At 48.8% G+C, this 24,085-nt stretch overlaps 2 protein-coding genes across 7 annotated transcripts in view; one reads left to right on the forward strand and one right to left on the reverse strand.

The window, feature by feature from the left end:
- Positions 1 to 233: 233 nt before the first annotated feature.
- On the reverse strand, positions 234 to 23,349 carry CINP (cyclin dependent kinase 2 interacting protein). The gene is made up of 5 exons (XM_027066683.2): positions 23,195 to 23,349; positions 12,066 to 12,234; positions 9,304 to 9,433; positions 2,141 to 2,270; positions 234 to 718 (listed from the first exon to the last, which is right to left on the reverse strand). Exons 1-5 carry the CDS (start codon positions 23,199 to 23,201, stop codon positions 516 to 518), a joined length of 639 nt encoding a protein of 212 aa, XP_026922484.1. The 5' UTR covers positions 23,202 to 23,349; the 3' UTR covers positions 234 to 515.
- The window catches only part of TECPR2 (tectonin beta-propeller repeat containing 2), a 107,930-nt gene continuing 107,145 nt past the window's right edge, over positions 23,301 to 24,085 (forward strand). For 5 of the 6 annotated variants that reach the window (XM_053224957.1, XM_053224960.1, XM_053224959.1 and 2 more), the window contains exon 1: positions 23,301 to 23,457. The gene's annotated coding sequence lies outside the window, so the exon portion shown is untranslated. The remainder of the gene's footprint in view (positions 23,458 to 24,085) is intronic. The other variant, XM_053224958.1, reaches the window with a different exon arrangement.

Below are 24,085 nucleotides of genomic sequence, written 5' to 3' on the forward strand. Positions count from 1 at the left end.
CGCAGACCGCTAGATCATGACCTGAGCCGAAGTCAGACGTTTAACCGACTGAGCCACCCAGGCGCCCCACCTCTATGATATTCTAAACATTGGTTGTAATTACAAAACGAATGCAGCGTCATAAAAATTTAAGTAATACAGAGAGGTACAGAGTAAGAATACTAAACCAGGGGTTTTCTATCTAAATGGTATATGAAATACACCTAAGTTACAAAAACAAGATCACTCAATCGTCTTGTTGAGGAACTCATTTATTTCCTGTAGAATCCTCTCGGGTGCCAGATTCACAGTAGGCACGCGTTGAGCGTGTCTGGAGAGTGTCTGGAGAGGCCACCGGGACCTGCAGAGATGGTCCAACCTGGAGACCCTAGGGTCGCCGGGCGGCCACAGCACCGCACAGGGCACGCTCCCGGGGTGCAGCACGGGGCCTCCCGTGAAAGACCGTCCACCGTGGCGGCCACAGAAGCGGCCAGGGGCCCAGAGCCTGGAGGCTCGGGCCAGGCCGTGTTGGCAGGTCACAGTGCTCGGTGCCCCGTTTCAAGCAGCATGCTTTCCAGAAGCAGCCTGCTGTCGGTCTCCACGTAGGGCTGGTGCAGCCACATTGACAAGTAGCTCAGGGTGAGGTCGCGGTCCACGGCGTGCGCAAGCTCTTCGGTGATGGTGCGTTTCAGGAGAAGCTCCTTCCGGTACATGTCGGACAGCTTGCGGGAAACCTCGTCTGAAACGAACGTCTGTCTCCTTTAGAAGCAGAAACGCGCGGCCGTGCTCCTGCCCGGGGTGGGGGAGGCACTGCTCTGGAAACCTCCTCCTCAAACGCCAGCCTCGGCAGGAGCCCCGAGATAAAGAAGGAACCTGTGGGTATTTATCACTCTGGCTCGTGCAGACTAGCAGGATCAGATAGCACGAGAAGGTTCATGAAATTAACAAGTATAACCTTTTCTGCTCAACTCTTCACTTCCTGCGAGGATTATGAACAGGAGGTTCACCTCAAACTGGTAATATTCCAGTAACACATCACAGGTCAATGGTTTTACCCTTTTCTTCCTCATTTGAAAGTGAGGTCTCAGATTGGCATCACATGGCTAGGCCCTTGTTTTGAACTAACAAAGCTAAAGGTAATCGTGATCTCATGGAACTTATTTAAGTAATGGATTCCATGCTCCCACTACTTTTCTTCCATGGGGCTGGCTGAACTGACCTCAATTTATCTTTTATTTTAAGTTTATTCATTTTTGAGAGAGAGACAGAGAGAGACAGAGAGAGGGACCACGCACAAGCATAGGAGGGGCAGTGAGGAAGGGAGGGAGGGAGGGAGAGAGAATCCTAAGCAGGCTCCATGCTGCCAGCACAGAGTCTGACACAGGGCTCAATGTGTCAAAGCATGAGATCATGACCTGAGCTGAAATCAATAGTTGGACATTCAATTAACTGAGCTACCCAGGTGCCCCTCAACTTATGTTTTAACTTAAAACAAAACCCAAAAAGCTCTTTCCTTCTTCAAAAGGAAGAAAATTCTGCCTCTGCAGAGGAGGTGGAATTGATTCTACCCATTTTGTTGTTGTTGTTGTTGAGGTTATTTTTTTTATCAAGTAATCTCTATGCCCAACATGGAACTTGATCTCACGACTCCAGATCAAAGTGTCTCATGCTCTGACTGAGCCAGCTGAGTGCCTCGACCCATTGGCTTTAAGGGGCTAATAAGGGTAACTGGCTTCATGTGTCTCTAATTATGTTTAACATTCTTTGCTGATTATTAGAGCCAAGAAGCCCATTTTAAGATGCCCCCAACCTCCTTCCCTTCCAATGGATACCCTCAAATTGAATTTCAAAGCCTGTCAGCTTCTTCAAGTACCAGATGGAAATAACACAGATACTCTCAGGGTGCCTGGGTGGCTCAGTTGGTCGGGCGTCTGACTTCGGCCGAGGTCATGATCTCGCCAGTCCCGAGTTCTAGCCTCACGTCGGGTTCTGTGCTGACAGCTCGGAGCCTGGATCCTGCTTCGGATTCTGTGTCTCCCCCTCTCTGCCCGTTCCCCCGCTCACACTCTGTCTCTCTCAAAAATAAATGTTAAAAAAATAAATAACACAGATACTCTCCTAATTTCTACTCCTGAGAATCAACTCAGAAAGAACTACTTACAAAACTGGGCTGTGGGCCACGTGTGAAACAGGGGGGGGCGCTGCCTCTCGTGTCCATAATGGTAGTTTTCTAGTTCACAAATTCCCTTGGTAGTTGAAGATAGCTTTTCCATTTTCGTCTGTATTTTGGCCTGAAAAGATATTAATTGGGAATATGAGAACATTATTTGAAATCTACTCTAGTCTCCGATTCCATAACTATAAGATTTCCAAGCTAAGAAGTGTAAGTCTGGTGAGACCCAAAGTCCAATAACTCAACACTGGAAACTCCACGTGCAGCAAATTTCCAGGGAGAGATATGGAGGTAGACAGTTGCTACGATTTCATTCAGTTGGACGACTTCAAAATAAACCCTGGGTTTCTGGTGCCGGAAAGAGACAGCTTGCTGTGTCCCACTTCACCGAGATTTCCGAAGGCACGAATGTTTTTGCACCAAAGACCTGGAGGAATCTCAAGTCAGGCTCTGCCTTTATGGGCTGAGAGGACAAAAGGCAGTAAATGAGTTTATTTCTGACTTTTATTTATTTATTTTATTTAATTAATCAATTAATTTTTTTTAGGGGTCATTTTGAAATTTATTTTTTTAAGGTCACTTTTGTGATTTTTTTTAAATTTTATTTTTTATTTTTAAAAATTTACATCCCAGTTAGTTAGCATCTAGTGCAACAATGATTTCAGGAGTAGATTCCTTAGTGCCCCTGACCCATTTAGCCCATCCCCCCTCCCACAACCCCTCCCACAACCCCTCCTGTAACCCTCAGTTTGTTCTCCATATTTATGAGTCTCTGATGTTTTGTCCCCCTCCCTGTTTTTATATTATTTTTGCTTCCCTTCCCTTGTGTTGATCGGTTTTGTCTCTTAAAGTCCTCATATGAGTGAAGTCATACGATTTTTGTCTTTCTCTGACTGACTCATTTCACTTAGCATAATACCCTCCAGTTCCATCCACATAGTTGCAATTGGCAAGATTTCATTCTTTTTGATTGCCGAGTAGTACTCCACTGTGTGTGTGTGTGTGTGTGTGTGTGTGTGTGTGTGTGTGTGTATATATATATATGTACACCACATCTTCTTTATCCATTCATCCATCGATGGACATTTGGGCTCTTTCCATACTTTGGCTATTGTCGATAGGGCTGCTATAAACATGGGGGTGCGTGTGTCCCTTCGAAACAGCACACCCATATCCCGTGGATAAATGCCTAGTAGTGCCATTGCTGGGTCGTAGAGCAGTTCTATTTTTAGTTTTTTGAGGAACCTCCATACTGTTTTCCAGAGTGGCTGCACCAGCTTGCATTCCCATATTTCTGACTTTTATTAACTGCCTTTGAGTATACTGAAAGCTTGAGGCTGTTTCCTTGCTTATAAAATCATCATCACAGAGCTGCACGCTTCACACAGGAAGGAAATGGGGAGGACTTGACATTGATGGTGCCTCGGGGTGGGGTGGAGGGGCTCTGCGGGAAGCTCCCTCACCGCGTCATGTGCAGGGCAGTGGCCGAGGACACGGGCCCGTCACCACTGCTCAGCTGAGCCAGCACAGAGCGCTCTGACGAAGTGCCTGCTTTCACGTGGCGGTTAGGAGGACTAAGTTAGTGTGTGTGAAGCACCTAGTTGGGGCTATAGAAGGGTCTGTTAGGTAAGGGGCGAAGTAACTAAGACTTCAGATTTAAGACCACATTTCTAATTCCTACGTACGCTTATCTTTATGTACGCGCGTAAATACGAACAGATACATAAATCATCAAAATCGTAAGGCCTTGCACTTGGCCCTTCAGCTAGCTGCCCTCCAGTCACACCCGAAGTGATGTAGCAGTGCACCGAGCTCTGCTACCGTTAGTTTTTAAAGGACTGCATTCCTTCCCCCAATCTTTTGAGGTTCGATATTTCACCTGGCCCAACCCCAAGAGGTAGGACTCAGCACTTCTGCATTACAGAAGGGACAATTCTCAGGGTTGCTGAACTAGAGAAGGTCAAAGCCAGCACCTCAAGCCACACCCCCCCCCCCCCCCACGTCTCCTGACATGCCATCCCGTGGTCTCTGTGTCCTTCAGCAGCTCCCTGTTGCCACCCAATTCAAAGAAAAGCTTATACATGATCAGGAGAGCGGGCGAGGACAATCCTGGGGGTCTGATGCTAGGTCGGCGGTGCCCACGCTCAGCTCGGTCACTGACAGAGTCAAGGGAGATGTGCAGTGGGCAGCCCTGAGCCTCCAGGGCATGAGTGGTGGCCCATTCCCCCCAGCTCCACCTCAGTCCACCTCCTCCCACAGACCAAACTCCAGAATGTTCATCCAGCTTAGGGCAAGGGGTGCCTCAAAGTCCCCCACCGAGGTCAGATTCCTTAAAGACACTTAAAAGCTGAGTCTGGGAAAGCATTCTAAAAAGCTGGAGGAGAACAGGAAAAATAACATTATCACCCTTATGACACCAGCTTTTTGCTTTTGGACATAGAATGAGAACTTATTTCCAAACCACTTCAAACTAGAATAAATTCACCGGAGCAGAGAATTTCAGTGCCTGACGCCAGCACCCCGATCTTGGTTCCTCCAGTAGGAGGCACCAGGGCTCCTTGGAGAAATGGCTGATCCTGGGACTGAGGCAGGAAATACATGAGATGGGCCCAGAACATCCTGGAAGGCTGGAGAGTAAGGAAGTGTTCAAAAAGACCAAAACCGAAAACTCACAACGATGGAAGCATGTCAAAGGGACACAGGAGCCAAGTGAACCCCTGGTGGCCAAAGCAGGAACAACTCAAGGCACAAAGGAAAGCGGTGCTTCCGTGCTACAGCCCCAAGTGGAAAGCAAATGAACACGAGTCCACACTGCCAGAAACAAGTGATCCAGTAATTAGCAGGTGGGGGACAACAGACAACTCTCCAATGCCCACATAATCCATGCACATGGTCCACCCTTGAGGAGGTGAGGCAGAACTTCTCATTCCTCAAGCGTGGGCTGCAGTGACTTCCTTCTAGAGAGGACAGTGTGGAGGGCGGGGGGGGGGGGGGGGGCGGCGGGGAGGGGAGGGGAGGGAGGACTTAGTTTTACAGAGGAGAAACCTGACCACACCCCAGACAGCTGATCAAGGTCAACACCCATCGTGCTGCGTCATGGTCGCAGTCCATGCCCTTGACAGGATGCGATGAGAACAGAACCTCATCTCTGCGGTTTCTTCCAAAGAACCCACAACCCCGATCAAACCGTGAGAAAGACATCAGACGGATTCTAACTGAAGTCCAGCTGTAACACACCTGACCGGTACTCCTCAAAACTGTCAATGTTATAAAAAACAAGGGAAGGGGAGCCCGGCTGGCTCAATCCGTTGAGCATCTCACTCTTGATCTCAGCTCAGGTCACGATCTTACAATTCCTGAGTTTGGGCCCTGCATCGGGTTCTGGGCTGACGGTGCAGAGCCTGCTTGGGATTCTCTCTCTCTCTCTCTCTCTCTCTCTCTCTCAAAATAAATAAACTTAAAAAAATAATAAAAAACAGGGAAGTCTGTGAGACTGTCACAGCCAAGAGGAGTCTAAAGAGACATGATGACTCCATTTACTGTGGCGTCCGGGAAGGGCTCCCAGGATGGAAAGAGAACGTTAGGGAAAAAACAAAAGAAATGTGAATAGACTACAGCCTTCATTGACTAACAACGTTCAATCCTGGCTCATGAATTACGACGTAGGTAGGTAGCATACAAATGAAATTTGTGAAACGCAGGACAGTAATGTATGAAACAGGGTGCAGGCAGGGGATCGTTTATGGGAACTCTCCCTACTATCTGCTCAAGCTTTCTGTAAATCTGAAACTGTCCTGAAAGATAAAGTGTTAATAAAAAACATATAGAATCAATTCACTGTCTCAGGACCCTGTGGCTTGGGGAGACCATAGAGACCAGGGCCTACCTCTTCCCGAGGCCGCTAGCCCAGCTGTGGCATTCATGACCCTGCACTACGAGGCCGGTCTTCCCGTTCCGGTGACTGGCTTGGGCCAGGATGACCCTCCCCGTCACTCACACTTGCCTTCTATGGAAATAATCCTTCCTTTTTTAGGAAAAAGAAGGTAAGCCCCAGGCTCAAAAACTTTGATGGGGAAGCCATATTCAGCTAATGTCTTTTTAACATGATTTTGATTGTATTATAAGCAAATGTTAAGTAACTGAAGAGCATGGGGTTGATACAAACTGTGTGGTAGACATGAGAATGGAGGACACGTGCGTTCGCGGAGCTAGTTCCACCCCGGGGTTAATTCCTCCATGGCCCTCGTAATCATACAGCCTTTGAGGGGCTCATTTCCGGTGACGGGACACGGCACCCCCAGCTCTGGACAGGACCCGCCATATTGTTCTCTGGTGGGAGCCAAAGCTTCTGCCAATCCCAGCGGGGTCTCCCCGGTCCCCTTAGAGGCCTCAGGAAACCAGCGTACGGCTTCCTTCCCTTGGGGTGGCTTCTGGCTTTCGTAGCAGCTGTTTAGTCTACGGGTTCCTCCTTTTGTGGGTGAAAACTCCAATTCCTCCAATTCCTCCTGTCTGACGAGGCCCGCGCCGCTCAGATCCCCATCAGGACGCTCTGAACGCGCATCCATGGTCTCTCGGTCCACGTGGACGGGGGGGCCCATCGTTTTCCTGGCTGTCACAGACACAGCCCAGCCTTCATCTGAAGATCTTGGGAACTTGGCTGACCACGCGCATGCGCTCACCTATAACCCAGCGGCTACTTTCACGCGGACCCGGGCCGCAGGTCCCGGGGACCAAGGGCAAGGCTCTCCACGTCTCGTCTGCCGCTGCTCCGTCCATCGAGCCTGCTGGCTGGGTTTTCTGGACCTTACCTCTCCCTGCTAATGTCTTCCCAGTCTCTCCTCAGTGCAGGTGAGTGGGGCTGAAGAAGGGGTCCCGGGGCACCAGCCTGCCCCTTAAGAATGCAGAGAACCAAGCGTGCCTGGGTGGCTCAGTCGGTTGAGCAGCCGACTTTGGCTCAGGTCATGATCTTGTGGTTCCCGAGTTCGAGCCCCGTGTCAGGCTCTGTGCTGCCGGCTCAGAGCCTGGAGCCTGCTTCGGATTCTGTCTCTCCCTCTCTCCCTGCCCCTCCCCCGCTCACGCTCTGTCTCTCTCAAAAATAAAAATTAACATAAAAAAAAAAAGAAGAATGGGGAGAACCAAGGACGGATAAACAAAACCAATCACACCCTCCCCTTCCCAAACTTTTTCCTAATGTGCTTCTGGATACAGTTCTAAATGAGAATGTGCGCTAACAAGACCCAAGTGGCATTTAAAAACAAAATCCTTGGGGCGCCTGGGTGGCTCAGTCAGTTGAGCGTCCGACTTCAACTCAGATCACGATCTCGCGGTCCATGAGTTCAAGCCCCGCGTCAGGCTCTGGGCTGATGGCTCGGAGCCTGGAGCCTGCTTCCGATTCTGTGTCTCCCTCTCTCTCTGACCCTCCCCCGTTCATGCTCTGTCTCTCTCTGTCTCACAAGTAAATAAACGTTAAAAAAAAAATTTTAAAAACAAAATCCTTTCAGATTGTTTTACATTTTATAAAAGTCACATTAGTAAGTGTTGGAAGTGTTTCTCATTCTAACATAGCTTTGAGATCCTGTGACATCTTCATACCAGGAGGGAACGAGGGACGAGGAGGCTATGGAGCGAGGTGGGGGTGCATCGAAACGACAGACCACGAGGCCATCGGGGCTGAAGTGCACCTAACCAAGCATTACGCGTCTAGCTCTTTCGCTGTTGAAATGATTTCAACACCAGAACTCAGCCGCCCGGTTCCTTCTCTTTCAGGGACAATATGTGTGCCTGCTTTTTTGTTCCAGCAAAAATATTTGCCATGATCAAATGGGTTAATTTGGGAAAAAACAAACAAAATAAGTGGGCGGTTTTGCATAACTTACTACTTTTAGGTTTCGATGGCTCATTCTGCCTGTGTTAATTCCCCACTGGCCCCGGAGCCGCGTCGAGACCTCGTCTGCCAGAGACACAGCGCGGATACGATGAAGAAAGCAGATCTCACAGAGCCCGCAGCCCTTACTTAACCTCCCGCCTTCCTGTGAGCGGGGGGTCAACGCCAAGTCGCTGACGCCTGTCTGGTTATCTGCTTCTCACCACAGCACCACCCCCGGGCGAAGAGAAGGCAAGCAGGACAGTTACAAAAACCGAATCCTTTAGGAGACTGTTTGCTATGTAGCCCCATAAGCATCCTAAATATCCCGAAGACAGTACTGATTTCAATCACAGAGAAAAGACCACCTTGCCAAAGTGTCCTCAACTTACCATTATTTTCTCATTTCACTGCTTCTGAAACCGTAACGCATCTTGCAATTGATTTGGTATTTGAGAGGACAGTGTTTCTTTCCTGAGAAATTCTTCTAAACTGATAGCTTTGTAATAGTTGGAACCCTAAATCTGAACAAGCGGTATCTCAAGGAAAGACAATTATACCCCACATATTCCTGTTTAACAGGCAAGGAATCACGTTACATATCAGAAACACCTCCATCAAATAAGGTTCATACATAACGATTTTCTATGTTCATAGGTAAGTTCTAGTTACTCCAGTTCCAGTATGGAGATGGGAGCTGTGTACATTTGGGGGCAGGTACGGTGGGCACGGGAACTCAGTCATTAATTCATTAAACAGACGTTAAAGAGCATTTCTCATGTGTTAAACTAGGGCTCAAGGGCCAATTCCAGCCCACACCCTACTTTCATACGGTCCAAGAGCTAAGAATGGGTTTTATGGTTTCAAACGGTTGAAATAAAATGTAAAAAGAATATTCTATGATACATGAAAAGGATATATTAAAGTTTCAGTGTCCATAAATAAAGTTTTATTGGAACACGGCCATGCTGACAGACTTCAACTACCTCCATTCTGACCTCAGTCCGTACTTTCTGAACAATTATGTTCTTCTTTCCAGTTTATCTCCTAACTCAGGCAAAAGAGCCAGAGGACATCACACAGGGCTGAAAGAATGAAGGTCTAGGACAGCACCTTGGGGAGCGTCGAGATTTAGGGGGCAGGAAGAAGAAGACACCAATGGAGAAGGCGGAGGAGGAAAAAGCAAGCGTCTAGAGGAGAGCATCTCCCACAGCGTCCACACCTTCCGAGATACACCCCTGGGATTCGGGGACTGTGAGCACAGGTGCTCAGGGGTTCTGGATCTCACCAAAGCGTTGAAGGTGGTCTGCAGCTCCTCACACAGCATCTCTAGCTCCTTGCTATATTCCGGAAGCGTCCTTCCCGCCTTTTCCCCGCAAGCCGGGCTGCTGCTCTGTAACTCTGTCTTGTCCTCACTCCTGGACAAGATGGAAAAGAGGGGGAACACGGTACTCTCTGAAAGGCACCTCATCTCATTACGGCAAACCCAAAAAGTGCTATATCCACGCAACTGTGTCAGGCATTTGGTACAGGTGTTATTTCGTGTCATTGTGACGTATGTTTACTTATCACTGTTGTCCACGAGGAACACGTCCACCAGTTTTGCACTGGAGTAAGTCGGCTGAATGCAGCCCTGTGGTACGCTTGGCCCAGGGGAGTCCGTGCTCGATGTACATGGACAAAAGAGACATGACCGTTTTCCCAGAGTTCGCTGTCTGGAAATCGTTTGGTAAACTGAATGCTGTGGCCTATGGGGCATGAAATTAGCTCGTGGGGTCACCACACTTCCAGGAAAAAACTAAACACGAAACTAGAAGAGACAATATCAGAGAGCGCCTTATGCAGGAAGGTGAACCGCTGGTTCTTGCTGAGTGGGCCTCGGCAGGAAGAGGGGGGAAGGCAGCGGAGGGCCAGGGCGCATGATGTGCGCCGGGGACTGGCGAGAGCCAGGGGGACAGGCCAGGCCCAGAGACTCTCAGCTCTGGTCCGTGGATGATGACAGAGGAACAGAGAATCCTAACTCTGAGAAATAAAAAATATACACGTAGGAGAGAATAATGAACCTAATCTCCCAGTCGGAAGTGGTAACTGCCAGCGTTTTTTCTTTTTCACGACTCCTGTCTTTTTTAAAGGAATTGCTAAGGGGGTGCCTGGGTGGCTCTGTCAGTTAAGTGTCCAACTTTTGATTTCGGCTCAGGTCATGATCTCATAGTTTGCGGGTTCGAGCCCCATGGCGGGCTCCATGCTGACAGCGTGGAGCCTGCTTGGGATTTTCTCCCTCTCTCTCTCTCTCTGCCCCACCCCAACTCTTTCTCAAAATAATAAACTTCCGAAAAATAAAAGAAAAAAACTGCTAAGGAAAAATACACTCCTGTGTCTCCTCTACTCCCCATCCTCCAGCGGACTTCTGACACATGGTCACCAAAGGTGGGGAGTGGGGTGCTCCACACCAGCGGGGCTCCCCACAATTTAACTCCATTTAGACACTATCTACCTGGAGACAGCCTCCGACCCCCACAGGTCAACGCTCGGCCCCACAAGACTGTCCCTGCTCGACTTCAGACACCAACTACAAGTCCATGTTGTTTGTTACTTGTGCTTCTGACCAATGGGTTATAAGTAAGAGGTTCCCATGACCCGCCCCCTTGGATCTTTAGGATTTGCTGGAGTGGCTCACAGAACTCAGGAAAACGGTTTACTTACTAGGTTGCTGGGTTATTACAAAGGATATTGAAGGATATGAAGGAACAGCCCGATGAAGAGGTTTATGGGGTGAGGTCCAGAAGGGTCCTGAGCACAAGGCTTCGGTCCCCGCGGAGCCTGGGTACCACCCTCCTGGCACACGGAAGTGTTACTATTCACCAAACCAGAAGCTCTCCAAACCTCTGTCTTTTTGGGGTTTTATGGAAGCTTCGTTACGTGGGCACGATTGATTAAATCATCGGCCGTTGGCAACTGACTTAACCTCCAGTCCCTCTCCCCTCCCTGAGTGGAGCTGAAAACTCATGCCCTCTAATCCCCTGGTTGGTTCCCAGGGGGCTTTCCGGAAGTCACCTCCCTAACATTAACTCAGGGGGTTTGGGAAGAACGCGTTAGGAATAACAGGACATTCCTTTCACCTGGATCATTCTGGAGGACAAAAGCTCTCACCCGTTAGGGAATCAGCAGGGTTTTAGGAGCCATGTGCCAGAAACAGGGACGGAGACCGAACAGATATGTCTTACTATAACTCACAACATCACAGAAACAAAGTGCATTGTTATGAAGTCAAAGTTCTACTGATCTCCCACCCAACGCTCATTCATCTTAGAAGGTGTGAGCTTCATGACCGGGCCTATGTCCTTCCAATCCATTTTTATACTTTTATATACAGACATAACCATGAATAATATGTAGCATAATTTTGTACTTAAAACGGACATATACAGTTTATACGTGCATATGTCATTTTGCTCCTTGCTCTTTTTCTTAAAATAATTTATTTATGCATGTTGATAAAGACTACATTTGCAACCCTAAGAGACTCCTGGGGGGCCGCCTGGGTGGCTCAGTCGGTTGAGCATCGACCTCACTTCACATCATGATCTCATGGTTCATGGGTTTGAGCCCCTCGTCAGCCTCTGTGCTGACAGCTCGGAGCCTGGAGCCTGCTTCGGATTCTGTGTCTCCCTCTCTCTCTGCCCCTTTCCAGTTCATGCTCTGTCTCTCAAAAATAAACAAACATAAAAAAAAAAAAGAAAAAAAAAGACTCCTAGGGTGGGAGGCACCTCAGTGGCTCAGTTGACTAAGCATCCAACTCTTGATTTTGGCTCAGGTGACGATCTCATAGTTTGTCGGAACGAGTCCCATGTCAGGCTCTGTGCTGACAGTGCAGAGCCTGCTTGGGATTCTCTCTCTCTCTCTCTCTCTCTCTCTCTCTCTCTCTCCCCCTGCTCCTCCCCCAACTTGTGCGTGCATATGCTGTCTCTCAAAATAAAATAGACATAAAAAAAAAAAAAAAGAGTCCCAGGGTGAAGCACTTAGAGCATGAGGAGCTCTGGATGCACTTACCATAAACTGATTTTCAGGTTGGCAATATTATTTGCAGTAGCAAAACCTGTGTCATTGAGGTTTTCCCATTTCAGGATCAAGTTATGCCAATCAGCTGCATTGTCCTTAATTTTTCTTGCACTGACAGATAAGACAGGTTTTCTGGGCGTTATACTTCCAAGAGCATTTCCTGATGGGGAGTAAAAGGAACATAATTATCATGAAATTTGTGAAAAGAAATAAAATGAACCTCATTTAAAACGGGGTCGGGAGGCCCTGAAAGGTGAGCTGTCGTGCGTACATGACTAGCTGCAGGCCAGCCAGCAGGAAGAAGGAAGGTAAGAATTATTATGACAAGGGAGGGTATTTTCCGCATAGGAATCTCATTATCTGCTTTCGAGAGAAAGATCCCTCCCCATTCCAGCAACAGTGCCCCAACCACCACTTGCAGCCAAAAAGAACCTCAAACACGTGTTTTTCTCCAAGGAACTTGTGTTCCACACTCCCCCACTTCCCCCTAAAACCTAATTAAAGCTGACCTTTCCGGGGCGCCTGGGGGGCTCATGCGGGTAAGCATCCGACTTCGGCTCAGGTCATGATCTCATGGCCTGAGGGTTTGAGTCCTGCGTGGGGTCTGTGCTGACAGCTCGGAGACTGGAGCCTGCTTCAGATTCTGTGTCTTCCTCTCTCTCTGCCCGTCCCCTCCTCATGCTCTGTCTCTCTCTCTCTCTCTCTCAAAAATAAACATCAAAAAAAAAAAATTAAGGGGCGCCTGGGTGGCTCAGTTGGTTAAGCATGAGACTTCCACTCAGGTCACGATCTCACAGCTCGTGGGTTTGAGCCCTGCGTCCGGCTCTGGGCTGACAGCTTGGAGCCTGGATCCTGCTTCGAATTCTGTGTTTCCCTCTCTTTCTGCCCCTCCCCAACTCATGCTCCGTCTCTCTCAAAAATAAACATTAAAAAAAATTTTTTTAATGATTCAAAAATATTAAAAAAAAAAAAAGCAACCTGATCTCTTCCTACTTGCCCACTATTCACCATAGCTTGCTTGTCCTGAATTGCAATTCCTTTCCTTTCTTTCTTTTTTTTTTTTTTACAAAAAGTGATTCTTTGCTCTGTTTAAAGTTAATATTGCTTTGTGGTTACACTGGGGGCCAAAGGAGATGACCCCAGGGGACGATCACCCTCAGGCTGCAGGGAGGCATCTGCAGGGCGCCATTGTGCTAACCCCTTCAGAGTCTCAGATTTTGAGTCCCTCCCTTTGGTGGAGCACTCCACTTAATTCGGGATCTGTTTAAAGTACTCGCTCATTTTCCAAACCTCAGATTTTGAGTAATGGGATCTTGATTCTCTACATTCTCTCAGAAGGGTCCTCCCTGTGGGACCCCAGCTGATCTTATGTTTAAAGCTCTTCCCTCTTCGTGTGCTTATTCATTAATTTAATTTAATTTAATTTAATTTTTTTTAGTGTTTATTTTAATTTTTGAGAGAGAGAGCATGAGCAGGGGAGAGGCAAAGAGAGAGGGAGACACAGAATCCAAAGCAGGTTCCGGGCTCTGAGCTGTCAGCATAGAGCCCAACGTGGGGCTAGAACTCACGAACTGCGAGATCAGGACCTGAGCTAAAGTCGGATGCTTAACTGACTGAGACACCCAGGCACCCCTTATTTATTCTCAAATATATTAACAGTGTTATATTAGTTGGAAGTGTACAAGATAATGACTGAACAATTCCACACATCACTCGGTGCTCATCACGCTGGGTACTATTTTTTTTTAAGTAGGCTTCACGCCCAGCATGAGGCCCAATGCAGGGCTTGAGCTCATAACCCTGAGATCAAGACCTGAGCTGAGATCAAGAGTCAGGCACTTAACCAGATGAGCCACCCAGGCGCCCCATGAGAAGTTAAAACTTCATTGGCCATGATGGCGACCTCTTGATCTCCCCAACTTTTCTCAGAACCTAATTAGAAAGCTCTCAGTCTAAGATTAAGCAGCCTACGAGGGATGCCTATTTTAATGAGTACCTGAAGGCTTATAAACATATTCAGGACTCTCAAGTCGCCTCTTTATAAAATACCAATCCCAAATTAACCAAGTGGAACAAACAATTGAAAGAAGGCAAAAGTCTTCTGAGGCCTCTTAGTCTCAGAGCACATGATGGCCATCTTACGTACGCAAAGCCAACAGCCACCTTCCTCTTTTCCTCCAACGTGGCCCCGCCTCCTTTATACCTTCCACTTCCTCATTCAATCCTCTGTCTGAACCTCCTCCCTTTCTCTCTGGACCTCTCCCCATTTCTTCCTCTCCCAAACTTACCAAAATCTGCCCATGAAAGTCAGACCCTCTGAGGATCCAAATGCTAAACTCCCAATTTCTCATGTTCCCTGGACAAAAGCTGAATTACGACCCATAGTCAAAGACTTTCTTGGGTGCCTGGTGGCTCAGTTGGTTGAGCATCCAACTCTTGATTTCAGCTCAGGTCACAATCCCAGGGTCGTGGGATCGAGCCCCACATTGGGCCCACTGCTGAGCGTGGAGCCTGCTTAAGATTCTCTCTCTCTCCCTCTCTCTCTCCCCCTCTGCTGCTCTCCCCTGCTCGTGTTCCCTCTCTCTCTTCTCTCTCTAAGAAAAAATAAAAAAGACTTTCTCAAAGTGAGATTTGGGAATCTCAGATTTGCCGACAATCCTCACAGATCCTCATAGATTTGCTGAGTTATTTAATACGGTTATTCAAAGTTATCAACCCAGTTTCTCAGATTCGTATCAACTATTTCACACACTTGTTGAGGGCCAGTCCGAGCCCTGGATGAACACTGCTGATTGGGATAATCCTGATGAATGAGGATTACCTCCAATCTGACTTCAGTCTTTTACTTCCTAAATGATTAAATTCTTTCCAGTTTATCTCTTAACTCAGGCAAAAGAGCCAGCTGACAAAGTACCCGGCGATGGGAACCAGAACTTGCCCCTCAAGCAATGAGGATTGCCCCAAGCCAGCAAGACCCCTCATGACTGACCCCACGACAATGACGGACCTGACCTTCACTGCCCACCTGCTCACACCCACCGACCCCTGCCCCACACTTTCCTTATATAAACCTGCAAGTATTTTCAGCACATGGGAGATAGTCTTTGAGACATTAGACTGCTGTCTTCCTGGCATTGGCTTTGCCGAGAAATACACTCCTGTCTTGTGTCCTCACCACTCCTTTCTGGGGTCTTTGGATTTTGTCAGCAGGGAGTGGTCGAATCCCGCAGGGAGTGGTCAAGCCCTGGAGGCAGGTGTTCGTGCACCTCTGTGCCCCAGCTACACAGAGAGAGTCTAGAAGCACAGATGGGGTACTATCCCTGGCCTTGCTATATGATTGAGCTCCTGCGGTTGCTAAATGACTTTCCGAGTTAATTCCTAGGACTTTCCCCCAAACTGCTGAATACGGTAAGATTCAGGCTTGTATCCAAAAGCCCAATGAACCTGTCTCTGGAGGATTATAATAGCTGGCTCCAAATTGTTTTTAAAGAAAATTCTGGTCTTCCTTTAAACATTGAATCCACTTGGGCAGTTTTTAACTCTGTGTTCATTAATGGGCCGAGCTGGGATCTTCCCTTTCTAGTTAAGAGGGCCGGGACGGAATGGGAAGCTTGTCCACTGCAGACCCAGTTAAAGTAGCCAGCCGGCTCGCCTGCACCCTGGGTGATTCAATGAAAAGGAAGAACCGTGTGGTCCATAATTTTCAACTCCAACAAATGGAGGCCCCTAAGCAAAACCAAAAGCGTCCCGATCTTTACCGATATTGTAAAAGGCCAGGCCATTGGAAAAAGACCGCTGGACACTTAAGAGCTCCAGCTGCCTTCCACCCTCTGACCAGCCTTACCAGATCCTTGGGAATGAAGGTCTCTCTGCCCTTACGGACTTGAGAGCTACACTCAGTGCTCAACCCCGCTACTGGCAAGCAGCCCCCGCCTCGGAGTGCTAACACCCTTCAAGTGGGAGGGGAGGGTCTCTAGTAAACCTCGAAAGGGTCCCGTCTCTGAACCTGGTCTCTCTTGCCCAGGCCCTCTAAGAGATGCCCACCTTTTCTCCTTAGTTCCTCGGCCTCTGTACACTCACCGGGCCCAAATTTTGTAGAGAAGTACGCTGGGATTTCTTTCTCCTGGAAGGGGGAAGTAATTCTAGAATCCGACAGCGGCAACCAAAATAGCCAACCTGGTGAATCCCGTGACCCTTCAACATCTTTTATTTGCTCAGTCGCCGACCGCACTGGAGCCGATTCCGAGGACACCAACCGTATGATCCTCCTGGACCAACTACCGCCCTCCGTATGGGCAAAATCCTCCACTGCTCCCGGCAGGATCCACAGCACGCCTCCCATTAAGATCCCAACAGACCCCTCAAAGCCTCTCCCCGGAATTAACGGATGCGCCATAAACAAAGACACTCTGAGGGCACTTAGATGCTAACGGAACATCAGGAGGCTCGGGGTCTCATCCCCTGTGGTAGGGCCAGCGACACCCCTATTTTACCCGTAAGAAGACCCAGTGGCTGAGGAGGGAGGTCTGTCCAAGAACCCCAAGCCATAAATAACACTGACCTCCCTCACCACCCTCTTGTCCTAATCCCCACACTCTTATTAGCCTCTATCCCTACCAAAAGCAAATTTTTCACGGTGACCAGTTTACAGAGCACCTTCTTCAGCATGTCTGTGGATAAGGCCAGACAATCTCTCTGCTTCGCCTGGGTGGGACAGCAGGACACCAGGACAGTCACGACCCAGGGTTCTTCACGAACCCCGAGAGCTGACTTAGATGACACGAGGTTTTCTGGAGGCGCCGTCTTGTGACAATATCTACGGGACGTGCTTCCTCCGCCTTTTCCCAAGCCTCCCCACAGGAGGACAGCATCCACCTGTTGAAACCTTTAGCCTTAAAAGAACATGCAGTCTTAAAGGGAAAATTGCAGTTAGTTCAAACCCAGGTTCAACATTTAGGGCATCTGAAGTTGAAACAAGGTCCACATTTGGATTTAGGTAGCCTTCACTGCATTCTGAGCTTCCCAAAACCTAAAACTAAGCGTGTTAATGGGGTTTTCTCAGGTTGGCTGGCTATTATTAGAACTGGATCCCTGACCCCATTATTTGGGAAGGTGAGGAACATTGGCTTTTTTAAATGTTATTTATTTTTGAGAAAGAGAGAGAGAGAGAGAGACACACAGAAAGAGAAAGAATGCAAGTGGGGAAGGGTCAGAGAGAGACGGAGACACAGAATCCGAAGCAGGCTCCAGGCTCTGAGCTGGCAGCACAGAGCCCAAAGTGGGGCTCAAACTCATGAACTGTGAGATCATGACCTGAGCTGAAGTCTGACGCTTAATTGACTGAGCCACCCAGGCACCCCAGGATGACTTAGCTTTTAATACCTTAAAAGAAACCCCAATAAACATCCTGCTCTTGGACATCCCAATTATCCACTTCCCTTTTTTCCATTTATATATGAAAAGGAAGGGAATTCCCTTGGGGGACTCACCCCCAACACGGGGACCACCATCGACTCCACAGGGCATTCCGGCCAACAGGCCATGTGGCACCAGGCTCTGCCCCTTGCCACAGAGCCATTCCTATCACCACCCTCTTGGCTCAGGCCAGTGAGGAGACAGTCCCGGGACCCCTGTTGCCATCCCTGTGCAAACTAGAGTTTGGGCCGAACAGCAATCCAGTCCTGCCAGAGACTCTAAAATTCCCATTACTGACCGATGTGCATGCAGCCATTGCTGCGCTGATAAAATGACCTCTGTAAATCAATACTATGGGCAAGGTGATAAGGCCATAAAGCACCTGCTCTGCTCGTCCCACCTGCACCAAATTGCAATGCTGGACAACCTGTCCACACTGCCCCTGGGCATTTTAATTGCCCAATTGACCATCCGAGGTTTGGCAAGTGGATTTTATTCAGCTTCCCCCCCCCCCCCCCCCCACCGCCCGTCTCAAGGATACAAATGTTTTAGCCATGGGTTGTATGTTTTCTTACTGGACTGAGGCTTTTCCTTGTAGGCAGCATACTGCCTCTTCTGCAGTTAAAATTCTTTAAAAAAAAATAATTTATTTAGAGAGAGAGCACAGGTGGGAAAGGAGCAGAGAGAGACGGAGACACAGAATCCGAACCAGGCTCCAGGCTCCGAGATGTCAGCATGGAGCCTGACGCAGGGCTCGAACCCATGAGCCATGGGATCATGACCTAAGCCGAAGTCAGATGCTTAACTGACTGAGCCACCCAGGCACCCCAGCAGCTAAAATTCTATAAGAAAAGATCATCCTTATCTGGAGACCCACCCTTGAACTTCATAGTGACTAAGGATCTCATTTCACTGGTCAGGTGATGCGACCAGTCTGTGCTATTCGGCTGGTTTTACAACACTTTCACTATGCTTACCACTCTCAATCCACAGGGCTAGTTGAACTGGCATCATAAACATGTAATTGGCAAAATCTGTACAGGCCCTCTAACCACGTTGGCCAAAGGCACTGCCAATAGTCATTTTATTTTATTTTTATTTTTTAAAATTTATTTATTTATTTTTGAAAGAGAGAGTGTGTGTTCAAGAGTAGGGTAGGGGCAGAGGAAGAGAGAGAGAGAATCTTAAGTAGGCTCTAAGCTCAGCACAGAGCCCGACTTGGAGCTGGATTCCACAACCCTGGGATCATGACCTGAGCTGAAATCAAGAATTGGATGTTTAGGGGTGCCTGAGTGGCTCAGTTGGTTGGGTACCCTGACTTCGGCTCAGGTCATGATCTCACAGTTGGTGGGTTCGGGCCCCACATCAGGCTCTATACTGACAGCTCAGAGCCTGAAGCCTGCTTCAGATTTCTGTGTCTCCCTCTCTCTGCCCCTCCTCCACTTGCACTCTTTCTGTCTCAAAAATAAATATTAAAAAATAAATTAAAGGGGCACCTGGGTGGCTCAGTCGGTTAGGCATCCGACTTGGGCTTAGGTCATGATCTCACGGTTTGTGAGTTTGAGCCCCGCATCGGGCTCTGTGCTGACAGCTCAGAGCCTGGAACCTGCTTCAGATTCTGTGTCTTCCCCTCTCTCTGCTCCTCGCATGCTCATGCTCTCTCTTTGTCTCTCAATGATAAATAAACATTAAAAAAAAATTTTTTTTAATAAATTAAAAAAATAAAAGACAATTTAAAAAAAAGGAGTTGGATGTTTAACTGACGGAACCATCCAGGCATCTAAGAAAACCTGATTCTCGATAAGTGATGCTACTGAACAAAGATCTTGATCAAAAGGGGGAAGTGTGAAAATAAAGGAAACCTCATTTAGTGATAAGATTCTTTTTTTGAAAGTAAGGTCTACACCCAATGTGGGGGGTTTGAACCCATGACCCCTAGATCAAGAGACATATGCTCTACTGACTGAGCTACCCAGATGCCCTAGGAAACCTCATTTAAAATGGGGTCAGGAAGCCCTGGAGAGGGGGCACCACTTGCTGCAGCCTGCACAACCAGCAGGAACAAGGAAGATAAGAATGATCTCAACAAGGGAGGGCATATTTCACATAGGAAATTTGTCTCCTGCTTTTAAGAAAAGGACGGAAGATCCCTCCCTGCCCCAGCAATAATGCACTAACCACTGCCTGTAGCCAAGAGCGAAACCACGGTGCAGAAACGACCACAGCTGCCAACTCTTGTTGTCCTATAAACTTTGGTTTACAACAACTCTCCTCAATTTCCTCCTAAAACCTAATGAAAGCTGACCTTCCCTTTGTCTCTTTGAACTTGCCTATAGTTCACCATAGCTGGCCTGTCCCAAACTGTAATTCCTTTGCTATGGCTGACTAAATTCTTTTTTTTTTTTAAACTTACATAAAATTGCTCTTTGCTTTGTTTAAAGGTAACACATTTATGGTCTTAGTTGAAGGGCAAATTTATATCTATATTTTCTCCCATCAGAAATAGTCAGATGAGGGGCGCCTGGGTGGCTCAATTGGTTAAATAGCCAACTTTGACTCAGTTTGTGGGTTCGGGCATCAGGCTCTGTGTTGACAGCTCAGAGCCTGGAGCCTGCTTCGGGATTCTGTATCTCCCTCTCTCTCTGCTCTCCCCCTCCACTCCTGCTCTGTCTCTCTCTCTCAAAAGTAAATAAACATTAAAAAAAAGAAAAAAAGAAAGAAATAGCCAGATGGAAAAGATGAATAGGGCAAGGTATGTGGAAAGTTTCCATGCTCTCCAAGCACAGTACTCACCATGTTCACCAACCTGGAGTTGCCCCCAATCCCATCCTTTTGGGCTGTTATGGAGGCTTCATTACATAGGCATGGCTGATTAAATCATTGGGTGTTGACCCTCTTCCCTACGGGGTGGGCAGGGGAGAGAGAGGGGCCTGAAAGTTCCAACCTTTTAATCACAAGACCAGTTCACAGGGATGGGCTGGGGCAAGCAGCCCCCAACCAAAGGTCACCTAGGGGCTTTCCAAAAGTCACGGCATTAACATGACAAAAGACATCACTCTCACACCTTCGGTGATGCCAAGGGTTTTAGCTCTGTGCCAAGAACAGGACAAAGACCAAATATTTACTTATTATAAACCACAATAGCACAGCCTGTTACGCAAGTCCTGTCTACCACTTCTCCAGCTTCTTCCTGCTTGCTCTCTATGCCTCAGTGCTAGCTCTGTACAAGTTCTGACGTTGACCTAGAATATTTTTCCTGTCTGTGTGTGTCCTCATACCCTTGGCTTAGTATCCCGAAGGCTCTGCTTATTTAATTTTCTTTCTTTCTTTCTTTCTTTCTTTCTTTCTTTCTTTCTTTCTTTCTCTTTGTTTCTTTCTTTCTTTCTTCCTTTCTTCTTCTTTTTTTTTTTTTTGAGAGAGAGAGAGAGGGAGAGAGAGAATCTTAAGCAGGCTCCATGCCCAGTGTGGAGCCCAATGTGGGGTTTGATCTCACGAACTGTGAGATCATGACCTGCGCCGGGATCAAGAGTTGGACACTAAACCGACTGAGCCACCCAGACGCCCCAATCCTCTGCTTATTTAAATATCATACTGGTTTTTCTTTTATTCTTTACTTATATGACTAACCAACATTAGTGAGTACCAACAATATGCCAAACATGGGGGATGAAGTGACTGAATGAGACCTACCAGGACTATTTTCATGGAACTTACTTTCCAAGCAGGAAGTGGATAATAGACAACTAGATGACCATGATCAATTTAGACGATGATGAGTGTCATATGGAAAAGAAAATGGGGAATTGGTGGTGTTTGGGTGGCTCAGTCAGTTAAGCAACTACCTCTTGATCTTGGCTCCTGATCTCACAGTTTGTGAGTCTGAGCCCCACATCGGCCACAATGATGGCACAGATCCTGCTTGGGATCCTGTCTCTCCTTCTCTCTGCCCCTTCCCTGCTTATTCTCTCTCACTGTCTCAAAATAAATAAATAAACTTAAAAAAAAAAAAGGAAAAGAAAATGGGGTCTTGTGTTAGGGTGAGCCCTTGAAGAGGTGTCATTTAGGCTGGGATCTGAATGATGAGAGGTCAATAGCAAGGGTCCTATGTGAGAATGAGCCTGGTGAGTCTGAAAAATTGAGAAAGAGCAGTGTGGCTATGATGAGAAATGGAAGCAGAAAAATGTTCACCTTTAGCCCAGAAGGCTAACTAGCAAGGATAGTTCATCAAGGATCCAATATGTGCTGGCTGCTATCTTCTTAAAGCATCTCATGACTGCCTGTAAATCTCACTGACAGTATCAAGCTGAGTAAGAAACGCCAGAGAAATCTTGTGAAAGCAGTTTTATGAGTAGAAATTCAAAGAAACACTTAGGACAAAACACTCCCTCCATGTCTCCTCCCCCTTGACCAACTACCAGCTTCATACAGCAAAAAGCGCAGCCCTTTCCGCCCCGGGGTCCTGACCCCATGTTACTTACATAAACTTACAATTGCACCATACAACATCTCAAGATTCTTTCTTGACGATTGTACTTGATCATCCCACATCACCTAGAATGGAATGGCGTGGGGGGCTGGTAGGTGAGGGGGCAGTCAAGCAACTGCAACCTTACAGACCAAGATAGAGTTTAGATGTATTCCAAGGCAGTGGAAAGTAAACAATAAACTTGGAGTAGGAAAGTGACATGATCTGATTTAGGTTTCCAGAAAGCCCCTCCTTCCACAAAGAAATCTTCCTGGATCCCCCAGGTTGGGTTGCCTCCAGGAGTCATTGCACTAGATGTCTGAAAACAACCTATTCTTCGTTATCACCAGCACTCACTAGTGTGGTATATTTGCTTGTGTGATATCTATGTTCCCTGCTAGACTGTAAGCACACTGGATAGTGACTGCGTCTTGTTCCCTCTCAGAACCCTGGCACATAATAGGTGCTGAATAGCCTGTGTTAAATGGGGAAATAGTTTTTACCACCTGTACTATAAACTGCTAAGGGTTACTCTTCTCCAGTAGGGACTCTTTGAGGGTGAGGACATCTGATTCATTCTCTGCTCCACACCAGCACAGATTTAGGAACCTAAGCCAAAGTTCTAACTTCAAGAAACTCAGGCTAGTAGGTAAAGAGACCAGTAATCAGAGTCACAGCACAGAACAGAGTGAGATAAAGCACAGTGGCTGCCTCACTTATCCCTCCAGGGCCTCAGCTCCCAATCTGTTCACATTACTACATGGGATCGCTGTAAGGCTCAAATGAGCTGATCCCCATAAAGCACTAAGGACACGACTTGGCACATGGTGAGCACTCGCTGAATGACAGCTTTTATTATGAGCAAAAAAGCTCTGTGACCGGTAATCCTGAGGGGAATTCAGGGGAAGGGTTTGGGAGCAGCTGGGCATGCAAGGCTTGACACCCAATGTGCTCCGCTAATTCTAGTTTGTAATGAGAATCACAATTTGGTATCTGGATCAGCCGACACCCCTTTGCATACATCAAGTAGTTCCACGCGTGACAAAACTGAGGCTCAGCAAAACTGACGGGCTCCCGGGCCGACCGAGGAGCCTGCGCGGGGCCAGCGGGCTGGGCTGGGCTGGGCCAAGGCAGGGACCCCCATTCAGGCCGGGAAGCTCCCAGCCTCCGGCCCAGGCCGCGGGCCAAGCCGTGACTCTCACACCCTCCCTGCCCCAGGGAGCTGGCCCGTCGCACGCACCTGCCATGCGTCCGCAGATATCCCGGGAAGGAGCCCGAAGCCCCGCCCACGCCCGCCGGAAGCGCGCCGACGTCTCTTCCGCCGCGCTCAGCTAGCTGGCCTGCTGCCACTTGTGGCTCCGCCGCTCAGCTTCCGGCTGTCGCTCGGCAGTGTCGGCCCGGTTGCCCAGGGAACGGGCTCCCGGCAGCCCCCGCGGCCCGGAGTCCGTCCCCGCCTCCTCCGGCCGAGCCGGACCGACGAGTCCGGAGGGGCCGTCGCGGGAGGTGAGTCCGGCGACGCCGCCGTGGGCCCCACTGCCCCCGCCTCCCGGCCCGCGCCCCTTCCTCGGCCTCCCCGCCGCCGCTCACACCTCCCCCAGGCCTCCCTTCGCTCGCCTCGGCGCCTCAGGGTCGCATTGCCCATCTCGCCCCCGTTCCCGGCCCCCGCGTCGCCCCGGCGGGTGGCCGAGCTCGAATGCCACAACACTAGAGGCGCCAGGCTGGTCTGGCAGAAGCCAGCGGTCCCCGGAGGGGAGCGGTGGTTGCCCACACGTCCTCGGCCCCGCTGGCCGGCCGGCCCCATCCCCGGGCCCTCGCTCCTCCCACTCCGCGCCTTCCCTCCCTCTGCCGCACCCTCGTCCCTCGTCCCTCGTCCCTCGTCCCTCTGCCTGCCGGCCCGCGGCTCCCAGCGCCGCTGTCTCGTGATTGACGTTGCGTTCTGTCCCCCGACCCTGTCAGTCCGGTGCCTTCCTCCGCGCGCCAGCACTGCCGGCACAGACCTTGGCACACACCTACTAGGTGCTCAGTAGGTGTTCCTTAAATGGGTAAATGAAGGACTCCTCCCTCAGTCCTGTTTGAGGGTCTGGGAGGCAGAATAGGTCCTGCGACGTAAAGAATGGGGTACCGTGGAGTG

This window comes from Acinonyx jubatus, chromosome B3, assembly GCF_027475565.1.
Source record: "Acinonyx jubatus isolate Ajub_Pintada_27869175 chromosome B3, VMU_Ajub_asm_v1.0, whole genome shotgun sequence".
NCBI classification, from domain to species: domain Eukaryota; kingdom Metazoa; phylum Chordata; class Mammalia; order Carnivora; family Felidae; genus Acinonyx; species Acinonyx jubatus.